Below are 12,308 nucleotides of genomic sequence, written 5' to 3' on the forward strand. Positions count from 1 at the left end.
TCACCCCAAGATTATTTTATATTTTAAGTATGATTATTGATTCGGTTATCGACACCGTGTTGTGGCACTCCTGTCTCATCCGTCTTGTGGCGCGGTGAGGCGAGCTGGTACCGCCTGGCACGGAGAAGCGCGGGGATTTTTATCGGGAGAAAAAGATGGAGGACAAACTAGGAAGGACGGTTATTTGCTGACTTTGCTGTTAAAGTTATAAATAATACATGTATCGAGTGGTTTTAATATAATGGAAGTTAAGGTAATGTGAGTTGAGTGTGTGTAATGTTTTTTTTTAATACTTTTAATGAATTTCAAATGCATATTTTTTAAAAACATTAGCTTTCTTCCTTCTCCAAATAAACTTCAATAGTGCCAAATTTCAATCATCTCCGCCCGCGTCTTTTTCGTAAAAAAAGGATACAAAGTGATTGCTTCACGTATACTATATACATTTGACAGACACTTTGTATCTAATGTTGAAAAGGAATAACTGACTTTATTGCCGGATCTTTTCAGTAGAATCTACATTCCAAACCGGTGTTAGCTTTACGTTTAATAAAATGCTGCATAATGACGATCCAAAAGCTCTTGTTAAAGACTACTTGAATAATGTATATTTTGATTTTGATTGATTATTATGGTTTATCCTTTATTCAAACATTTGACGAATTATTGTGAATCGTTCGATCACGAGATCTTCAAACCAACAGGGTCGATTAACAAGAAATTTAACCTTCACGATATAGTGGCTCGCTAAAAAAAGGATATTTGGAAATTTCAACTTCAATAGGGGAAGCTAACTTGGTATGAATTCTACTTACACGAGCAAATAGTACAAATATTTATCAAATTTTAAGCATAAATTAAGACATTACGTATAATTATGTCAAAACGTACGCAGTTTCACTTTATTTTCAGTTTCAGTTTCATTTTAGATATAAGTTTTAATAAAATAAACGGTTACCTTTTCAATATTGATAAACAAATCTTATGCATAGTTTGTCCTGCTTGACCATATAGTTACTAAAACCTTTTCCAAAGTTAGCTGCACCTTCTGCCATACATTTAATATATATTGATGTAGTAAGAGGAAAATTCTAACCTAACCTAACAGCCGTTAGGCTAGACAACACAAAAATCTCCTCTTTTGTTTCGAATTATTCTTCTACGTAACGAATTGAGCAAAATAACTCCAAACCTATGCTATGCGTACCTAACCATTGTAAGTAAAACATTTTGTATCACGAACAACTCTCACCATAAATGCCATAAATCTCAACAAGGGTAAGACATTAAATATAATCACAACTCCCTTAAGTTGCGTCTCCAACAACGAAATCTTTAAGGCATTGTTGGTGACAAAATTAATTTTATGTAATTAATAAGTTGACAAATGAAATTAAAACAATGTTGTGTATCCGTGTGTATAATAATAATTGCAAAAGTTTCGTATTATATATGAATGAGATTAAATATATTTTTAATCTATTCTAGTTTTAAAATTCGAAGATTGTATTCGCCCCAAATTATCATAAATCGTTTTGCAAAAAATTAAGAGAAAATACATTAAAACTAAACAATTCGATCCACGGGAGTGAGGCTGCAATACCTAATTTAACATTATCATTATTTTGGAAATATATTATCAAAGAGTTACTTTTTAAGACAACTAAAAAAAATAGTCTGAAATTTAAATATGGATATAATTTCCAAAGACATCTTAAAGTATATTATGATAGTTCCTCTTTAGCAACAACATTTTTGATTATAAAGAACAAAATGTTGTTTTAAAAAGATTTATAGTGGCCTATAAATGACCCACTGATGGGATAAGAACTACTCTCCATTTTAAAGTGAAGGTTTGAAGCTTATCTCAAAAACGCTGCTCCAATGCGGGAAGGTGGATACACATGTGTCAGAATTTCATTGAAATTACGATGTTTATCGGTGCTTGCCTGGGTTTAATTCCGCAATCATCGGTTAAGACGCGTTCAAACGACTGAGGCATCTAGGCTGCTTCACAATCTTCAGAAAACAAGTTAATTTTCCTTTAAATCGACTTTTGGAATTATATTCTTCTGATGCCATTGTAAAATAAAATAGTCTTAATTTCATGAAACTAATTGGAATCACAGAACCGAAAATTCCGAGCGACGAAAATAATTACAAAAGTTATTTAAATCTTCATTCGGAATAGTTCGGGAACAAAACCGCAAAATTAGGCTCAAGTATTTATACTCAGAGCCATTCGTATCGCTTAATTGGTAACAAAGTTATAATTAATTCATTTCAGGTTTAAAAATGTTTTTCATGCAAAAAGTTAATAGTTAGTTATTATCAAAACTAAATTAAAAATTTTATTGATGCAATATATTCATGTAGTGTTTTGTGATGAAGAAAACATCCCAAAGACGCCTGAAAGCGTTTAACGAAATTTTGCAACAATTTCCGCCAACTGCATTACAACGTATTATACTTGAAGCCTTATCGTCTAGATAAGTAGGCCTTTGATTAACAATGAAACTTGAAAATACATAATTTCAATAAAAAAAAAAACAGTTTTATATTCTAATTTAAATCACAATTATTAATAATGGTAATATGTATATTACAAAGTTATGAATGTTATTCAAATTTGTTTATTCGGTTAACGAATTTCTTTTTACTTCATCCGAAGACACGTCCTGCTAAAAAATGTAATTTCAGATAACGTAATCTCAGTTGGTTAAGTTGAATTCCTTCCTATCAACGTCTCTTGAGAAATATACTATACGCATATAAAGATCACGTCTTGCTTTTAGACCGGTATTAAATTACAGTAAAAAAATATGTATCTTTACGAAATTAAATTATTGTCTTAATATGTATTCACGTACGCACTCACACACTCATAGACAAACACGCACTAACTGGTTGTTAGAGGTAGGAGTTGACAACGACAATTGTTTTTACTTTTGCAGTGTTATTGTAACAATGCATTTTGTATAAAATGTTAAAGTTCCTAGTAATAATTATTTTCACTGATAATTCAAAATTACTTATACTTTCGAAGTGATACATTTAAATCTAATGTTACCAACCTTAAGGATAGGGCATTCGGTGCCGCCAAAGTCAGCTTCAGCGGAATCAGTCGAGCTCGTCTAGTCTCGGCTGCTATGCTCGGTGGAGTCTGTGTGGCAACATCTCGACCTCTCCTCATTGACCCTGACCCCGTACCGTTGCCGCAACCATTCATATAACTCAACTGCGGTTGAGATACGCTCATGCCAATTTTATTACGTTGTGTCCTGGTGGAAAGGAAAAGTTGTAAGTTAATATATTCATAATTCTACCGCAAAACAGTAATTTTGTTTTATTTTATTTTCTGTAGGATAACCATTAGAAGATTAAAATAAAATTTTCTTGGCAAATGTTCTACTATTCACAGGTAGTCTCACCGTGCACTATCACAGCACAATATGTATTAAAAATATAAATTAAACATAATCATAAGAGATAAGAATTAAGATACATTTTTTTAACTATTATATAATAAATAATAATACTAATGTAAGATAGACCATAAAATTCGAAATGAGCACAAATAAAATTATTTTATGATTTGTCGTATGTATTTTAACAATGATAACCTCGATATGATGGACTTTTTTCCTAATTGCGTTCTATATAATCGGGTCTAAAATAAATGCCTCGTATTACAGGAATTAATGTGGGGGACGTTTAAATAAATCTGGACAAAACTTCCGGACAGTCAATATTATTGTTAAATAAATTAAATAAAAATTTCATTGACGTTAATTTAATGTAATGCTTTGTACTTCTTCTATAGTTTCTTATATTTTCATATATTAAATAGGAAACATATGAACTGATGGTATGTGGTCACCGACACCCATGGACATACTCGTTTAAAAAAATATTTAGTTTAATAATATTATCTATGACATAATTTAGGCCCGTTTATTCCACAGACTTATCATTTGTTTTACTGCTAAATATACAGTATCAATATACAATATAAAAAATACTAATACATAAATATTTTCTTTAAATATAGCTAATATTTAAAGAAAAATAAATTATATTAAAAACACAAAAAAACTAAGTGTGGAATGTACTTAAACTAATATGATCTAATATCCATACTTTCGGACTCAGTTTTGGAAATTATAAGTCAATATATTCTTTATTTGAACATTTTTGAATCGTTATTTCATCGTATACAATTAAATGTAAATCTACCACCGGTTCGGGATACACGGAGAAATAAACATGAAACTCATATTTCCTACCAATTATTACGTAATTAAATACAATTAAAATATTATTTATCTTGCATGAAAATCAACGAATTGGATAGAGTAATTTCTCATATTTCCTCCAAACTAAGATTAAATTCCATTGTATTAAAACATACGATGTCACAGTATGTGCCACGATTTAATTATTATTTGTGTGCGTTTGATAGATTGATCTCTGCGATTCGTATCTGTCCTCACGAATCATCCAATCGTCAAATTTATTTTTTCCGTTGATTCCGTATTTTCTCGTTAATGCCATAATTTATATGCCAATGTCCTTATCCAAGGTATTTCTATGTCAAATTTCATTACGATCGGTTCACTGGCTCGGTGATGACAAACAGACAGAGCTACTTTCACATTTAATATATTAATATTATTTGAACGCAAAGATTTATTATAAAACATTAGACCTTGAATTTTTTCCATTCGCTTGAATGTTTTTTCATAAGAAGAAGAATGTAAAATGTAATATTTTGTCGAGCAAAATACACCTTTATCGATTTTATTCATAAAATTGAAACCCTCTTTAAAAAAGACCGTATAATGATATAAAAAGACATAACGAATCCTATTGATTAAATCGAATAAAATTTCAATAATGCGATCAAATAGCTTTCTAGCTAAATGTGGGCTTGAAGTTCTCTTAAGTGCCATGAAATACGAATCACTGACTTTTATTATGATTCTTAAGTACAATTTAATAACGCATCTCATTCGATCAATTGTATTCAAGAAGCTAAAAGGGCATGTACTTATATTGCATCAGCATCGTATATATGGGCGCAAGTCGCCATTTATCGGCAATGGTTTAAAATATTAATAATATAAAATAATAATTATAAGTATATTGTCAATTATCATTTTAATGTTTATATTTTATTATGTTAATTTGTAAAACACTATTATTCAATAAGTAAAACTTAATTTGGATCCGTCTTGTAGCGCCACCTGTAATGTGTCATAACGGACTATGTAATAAAAATATTATATTATTTTTAAGTAATTCAATTGTAATTAATTAAGAGCTATATTTAATAATAAGAACCAAATAGATATTCATCTTTAATATTAAACTATATTTTAAGAATGAATTTACAGTAATTGCATTAATTTATAATAAAAAGTTGTAGTTGTGAATATCCGTTTGATTCATTCGAAAAGGACGCGTTAGAAACGGGCATTGTTATAGCAACGCCATATTGCATTGACACATTTTTTAAAAAAGACAATAAATTGTTAACAGAACTAATAAAGATTATTTATATTGATTGCGTTTCACTGCGATGGAAGCTGTAAACCCGACTACTTCTCCGACATATACATTCAAAACTAATTTTGAATTTCGAATAATTTTCCAAAAACAGAGACGACACAATCTTAATCAAATCCAAAAATAGTCACTCGATAGCATTACTATTTACATGTAGTATAATAAAATCAGGTCACTTTTTGGTAGGGTTCTGTGCCAGCACGTCTGGATAGTTACTACCGAGGCACATATTCTTCCGCCAATCATAAATACTTATTATTGTGTTCCAGTTTTAAGAATGAATGACCCTGTTTTTAACTATATGGTACTTAACATCATAATTCCCAAGATTGGCGGTGATGACAATGGTGGTTCATGTGCCCGTCCTTCCGTTTCACAGAATAAACAATGTAGTTGATAATGAACCGCTACAAATACCGTATAATAAACACAAGAAGTGAAGATAAACTTGTAACGCAAAGTTTCCGATTTCGCAAAGTCAATAAATCCTTCCTTGAGCAACAATATCCCGCCGATATTTTTACTATAATTAATATCATATTCAAAAGTTTATTAAGTTAACATAAAGCATACTATAGTGTAAACAAACAACAAGATAAAAAAGTGTGGATTTAGTATTGTGTATGTAATGTGGATTTAATGATGTAACGTATATCATTGGTATTAAATTATCAGTGGTAACTTTGTGTTTATTTTATCTATCAAAGTATAGGTACTTTGTTCGAATAGGCTATTACGTGTAAGTGCTTTACTGACTCAATAGTCTGTAATGACGATTCAACGAAATCGTCCGTCTCTTTTACTTACCATACCATATATTCTACCAATAACTGGTGGTAGAATATGGTCGTTTTTCTCAAAAAATCTTTATCAGATAAATAAATTAGAAAAGCTCCAAAATCTAAGCAAAGAAAAATCTATTCGATCCTTTAACATCTCCGATTCGTGACAAAGACGACTATCGGTCATATATTTATATATAACTCATGATTTTAATGAAATATTTACCGTGTGGTGGAAGTAACTCTCCAGGTCAGCTGCCTTGACACGTTGGTGCCCGGTGAGAGATCTGGTGAACTCCTGGCTCCCAGCCTCCTGACGCACTGCAAGGACCCGTTATCGAATCCCCCGCATTGCCTAATAAAAAACATTAGATACATATTATGTTCAATAAATGTGATTATACTTTTGATGTACAATTTAAATATTGTTCCAAAAACTACGTTTCATAAAATTCTAGAATTTATTTAAAATTAACTTGGCACGAGAGATGTTTCTTAATGAAAATGTTTACAGAAATTGTGTAGGGTTCTGCTATAAAAGTAAGTTAATGGCGATCAATGTCAGCACTGTCTTCCTGACTGATTTCAGTAGTCATTCATGATAGACTAGCTATTTGCACAGGACCTATTAGCAGACCACAACTTCTTTGTCTACCATTTTTAATTTTGCCGTTTCATAAATTCAAATGATTTGTAAAAAACAAGATTATATAGATGATAAAAAAACGTGGAGTCAATGCTCGTTGACTTCCAGGCAGGATACATAACATACATATATAATTGTATTTAACTAACATGACTGTATTTTTAGATGTTGAAAAAGAGTAACTACTGAGTTTCTTGCCGGTTCTTCTCGGTAGAATCTACATTCCGAACCAGTGGTAGCTTTACTTTAAATAGTTTGTTAAATGACGATTCAAAAGTGCTTGTAAAAGGAGACTTAAAAAAAGTATATTTTGATGTGATAAAGAAGTCAGAGTTCAGCTGAAGAATGCCTGCTGTAAAAGGCCTGTTGTAAGGATGTTAGGATAACTTCCATATGCAGTTATGACAAACTACACTTGAAGTTGTCTTAGATTTTCGCGATTATTACACATTGAAATAAAACTAGTTTTTAACGGTTTTAATCGAGTCTGCCCGTGACCACGAACACTGCAAAGTGCTCGAAACGTCGGGATGTCCAAATAATTAATATACGCGATTAAATCCGTTAAAAACTAGTTTTATTTCAAACTACACTTGGCCTGGAGTCTCCCACTATACCTTTGGGTAGAGCGCTTAATGAAGGCGTTAACATCTGTTCTGAATGTGTATAACTATTTGAACGCCTCAATAGATTTTGAAGATATTAAAAATTACAAGATAGATTTGTTTTGATCATTTTAGAAGTATATCGGCTATTAGCTGTCAACGTCAGTTACGTTATCATCAATCTTACGTCTGCCTTCCATATATTATATGATTTTCTATATATAATAAAATTGGAGTGTCTGTTTGTAATATTATAACAACCGCTTTTTACTAAATGCATATGTACATATGTGTATACAACACGGTACATATACCAAAATAACATATATTTTTTTATGTTTTATCTGTCTGTCAGGTTGTTAAGGCTAATCTCCGCAACGGCTGGACCAGTTTTGGCGGGACTTTCACTGGCAGATAGCTGATGTAATAAGGAATCCCGCTGAGTCTTTCGCCAGTTCTTCTCAGGTCCGAGGTGCTAAATTCCAAACTGGAGGTAGATTTTTGACTATCAATAAGCAAGTGTAAACACTTCTATATTGAATAACGATTTTTGACTTTGACTTTGAATAACTTAGGCTAAAACAATAACTTTTTTGTTAAATTCAAACACGCACGAAGACGCGGGCACAGTCTATAATAAACATAAAAAGTGACTTTTTAAACTCTTTCTCAGTATAACAAAAAGTGACCTTATTAACTTTGAATTTTAAAGTTATTGTATTGAGTCCGATTTGTTGAGATCGAAATTTCAAGAGTTTTCTCGTCAATGTTTCTTTTGTCTCGCGTATCTTAATGAAAATTGTAGACATCGACTCCAAATTAATTTCATTCCAATATACATGATATAATACAATATAATAAGCAGTTTGTCAAGTTTTCACTAGTAAACTTAAATTTTGTTTTTTAAATAATTAAACCGCAAAATATAATAGATAAATAATTTTATTTACACAATTATCCTTTGGTTTGACGACCAATTTGTCTATGTGAGTGAAAATAGAGAGTAAACATATGTTTATGCATATGTTTGTACATGTGCATTGTAATTTATAATACCAGTTTAACCAGTTATATACTGGTATCCTATGTACTGGCTGACTGTGACCTAAATTGATAAGGAGAATAATCGACGCATATTATTTCGATACAATGAAAAGGACTCTCGGCTTGATTTGCACAGTAATCCATTTTTATATGTATATAATTAAAATATATGTATATCATTAAAATAAATTTAAAAAAAAATCATCACAAGACGAATATTTAATTATGGGTCTTAGATTCCACCCAGTATATAGTAAATAATTCAATGAATGTTTGTTTTAGTGATGACACACATACAAGATGTGGACATTTAGTATCGCTCATATTCACAAGGTCAAAGATATAAATTCTAAAGAGTCAAAACTATATACCGCCTATATTTTGTAAACTAATAAGTAATAATATCATCTGTAAATAAACGAAAGTAGTGAGCTGAAGTAATAATGACCAAGCAGTGATGTTCAAAAGACTGATAACTGATAGGGATATAAAAACCCTCGAATGCAGAACAGAAAAAGGAGCATGCCAATACCTCATCGGACTGAATGAACTCGCGAGCAAATTTATAGGACCCTGGTCAGGTCGGATTGGTATTACACCGGTTATAGGAGGCCGAATGTAGCAGCATCATATCTTTAAAAGAATGAAATATATTTAAATTTCACGCTTACTCATGCGAAACAAAAGTACTTTGCTGAAGTATTTTTTTTTAGCAAATTTTATGAATAAAGTCGATACTCTGTGAGCACCAGCTTACTCCACTTATAATACAACATATTACTTTTGCAGAGTCATTAATTCCCCTCGTCCCGTCACTGCATGAATTTGCAAACTTTTCCTTTTGTAAAACGAAGATAAAGGCTTTTGTATAGATCCAGTTGATGTTGGCTGTACCATTGTGTTACGATGTATTTTAATCTTACTACTATGTGATAATAACGTAGGAACATCAGTATATTATAAAAGTTACAATGTTGTTCTTTGCTTAGAAAGAGTTATGAGAAAAATTAAGTTGTAAAACAAGCTGCTATACTATTCCATGGAAACCTTAACTTACTTTGTTTCTGGGAATATTTGTGTTAAGGATCTTCATCGACAGTATAATGGGTATTCAATTAAAGATGTCCATGAGTAAATCAATTTCAAAGCGGCGGCGGCGTTGAAATTCTATTTTTGGTCTACTTATATTGTTTGCGCTTGTAGATTAAATAAAGTTGGTTCCAGTAGTTAGTGGATCATTACTGTGATTATTTCTTGATACGAATGTCTTTTCACTGATATGTATATGACATACATACATACAGCAGTGAACAAATATACATTCACTGATATTAATGTGCAATCTTAATATGAACATACGTATAATTTTACTGTTCACAGTATTCATCTTCAAGATGCTGCTGTCATTTTTATTAGCAATTTTCGAAATTTAATTGTGTCTTCTAGAACTACCATATCATTTTAATGCTCTTCGAATGAGTGAGTGACTATTAAAGAACTTCGACTGGCGACCATAAACTATTTGTTAAAATTTTATGCAATTTGGCCAAAGTAGCGAACCATTATTTCGGTCTCATAAAAGTCCAGTTTCTATCTTGTCCGAAACGAAATTACATGTTTTCCAAATTGCCCTGAATGACATCGAGAAAAGGATGTTTATGTCTGTGCAAGACTCGACCCCCGCTTTAATTAAATCTCGACAACACTGTAAATCTTATATTTTTATTTTATCGTAATTTATGGTCTAATTGAAATATGCAAATCCAAAGATGAAATTTAAACCCAGCAATACGATACTCCATATAATAAATAATAAGTAGATATGTAGTATATGTGTTACTGTAAAAGCTCGAACTAAGATAAATCTTAAGATTTTCCAGTAAAACCTAAGATTTACCGACGTGAGTTGATAAATGTAAGTATTTATTATAAAGGGACGACTTTTTCGGACTTTTACCATTCCAACCTAACCTAACCTAACATGTAAATCCTAAGATTTACCAAGTGAATGACGGTAAAAGTTCGAATCCCAAAGTTTTATGGACATTTACCATTCATAATCGGTAAATCTTAGGTTCTAAGCAACCCTACGATGTGACGTGCAGTCTACACGAAAGCGACGTTATACTACTATGTTTCACAATGTTTTAATATTATAGACAAAGGAGTTTTTTTACTCATAATTAAAATGTGTGTCCAAAGTTTATGGATATTATTTGTACAATGTCTTTGTTATGATGGTCTTTACTAATACTAATAACGCTTTAATGATTTAGTAGTTATCTACTGCAAGATAGTGTATCAATCACTGGGCTCCGATTTTCTTAAATATAATTATAATAACTTTATTTCAATAAATGAAAATTATAATAACTAAAAAGGCTAGTAAAAATATTATAATCAAATTGTTACGTGTTTTTTTTTTTATATATATATATATATTTTTTTAAGTTCTACATACTTATTATAAATATAATATAAAAATTGGCCTAAGTATATGCAAAAAAAAATTCAAAAAATACACGCTATTTAAATAAATCAGCTTCCCGAGGCTCCTAGCTAAGAAAGCGCCACCTTTTGCGTCTCCAGAAGTATCGTATATACTTTTATTTATAATCCCAACCAACAGAATAGATGTTTTTACTATTGACAAAATACTTTGAAACGTTTTTGATAACTTTTGATATTATCCGATGGGCTTAAAGTATCGAGTTTCAATATCAAAGTACACTTTGAAACGCTGAAATCTAAACGATTTCCTTTTGCAAAGACTTGAAGCGTCGAGTCAAATAAAATAAAATACGACGGTACCTTTGTAAACTTTTAAAAGTTACAAATGAAAATAATCGTATTTATGGAGTAAAAGACTTTCGCAATAAATTCTTTCCCATATATTATTTTCAAGGAATAATTTGTCTTCACGTAAACATATAAAAACTTGTCCAACTGATGCAACATTGCCAAATATGTTTCCAAATACGAAAAAGTTGTTATTTATTGAATTATTTATGAATTTATGTAAACACTGTATTGAGTGTTTTGAATGCCAAACGATTGAAACCTTGTCACATTAAGAATCTAGGTCAGCTAATATAAAAAATCAATCTATGCTCTTTTTTTTTAATATTGCAAAGGTAACTAAGCGACTAAAATAAATCTTCGCTGATTGGTTTGCGTTACACTTTCGGCTCCATGTGTTAGTGTAATCCTATATATATTTTAAAACTTTTCTTCTGTTATCTAAAAAAAAAATAAGTTTTCAGGTAAAGACTTTGAAATAAATAATGTGTCCAACAAAGAGGCTCTTCGTCTTTATAAATTTATTATAGACAATAATATCCAATGCAACGTTAAAGTATTGGCAGAGTCTAATAAAGTATATGAAGATTCGGAAGATATCGGGTTGTAATATATATTTTTTTATGTGTACTCGTAGATCGTAAAATATAATATATTTGTATTATATTGATCAATTTATGCTTTATCTGTCTGTGGTGTTATGATGAAAGGAATAAAACCATCCTAAAATTTCGTTTATGGCTCTGTCTGGAAATAAAAACTTCAAACTAAGAAGAGAAAAGAGAAGAGTAAGCATCAAACTGATAGAAAGCACATGCCGATGTGTGATTCCCACCGTCAGTACGCTTTTAATGCGGGTTTCAT

General features: G+C 30.8%; 1 protein-coding gene across 1 annotated transcript in view; it reads right to left on the reverse strand.

Moving 5' to 3' along the window:
* The window catches only part of LOC125072964 (5-hydroxytryptamine receptor 2C), a 65,572-nt gene that overhangs the window by 14,554 nt on the left and 38,710 nt on the right, over positions 1–12,308 (reverse strand). Inside the window, exons 5-6 of the mRNA XM_047683603.1 lie at positions 6,577–6,705; positions 3,075–3,281 (exon numbers count right to left, since the gene is read on the reverse strand). Coding sequence (XP_047539559.1) covers positions 3,075–3,281; positions 6,577–6,705 — 336 coding nt within the window. The remainder of the gene's footprint in view (positions 1–3,074; positions 3,282–6,576; positions 6,706–12,308) is intronic.

The sequence above is a fragment of the Vanessa atalanta genome, chromosome 2 (genome assembly GCF_905147765.1).
Source record: "Vanessa atalanta chromosome 2, ilVanAtal1.2, whole genome shotgun sequence".
Taxonomy (NCBI): Eukaryota; Metazoa; Arthropoda; class Insecta; order Lepidoptera; family Nymphalidae; genus Vanessa; species Vanessa atalanta.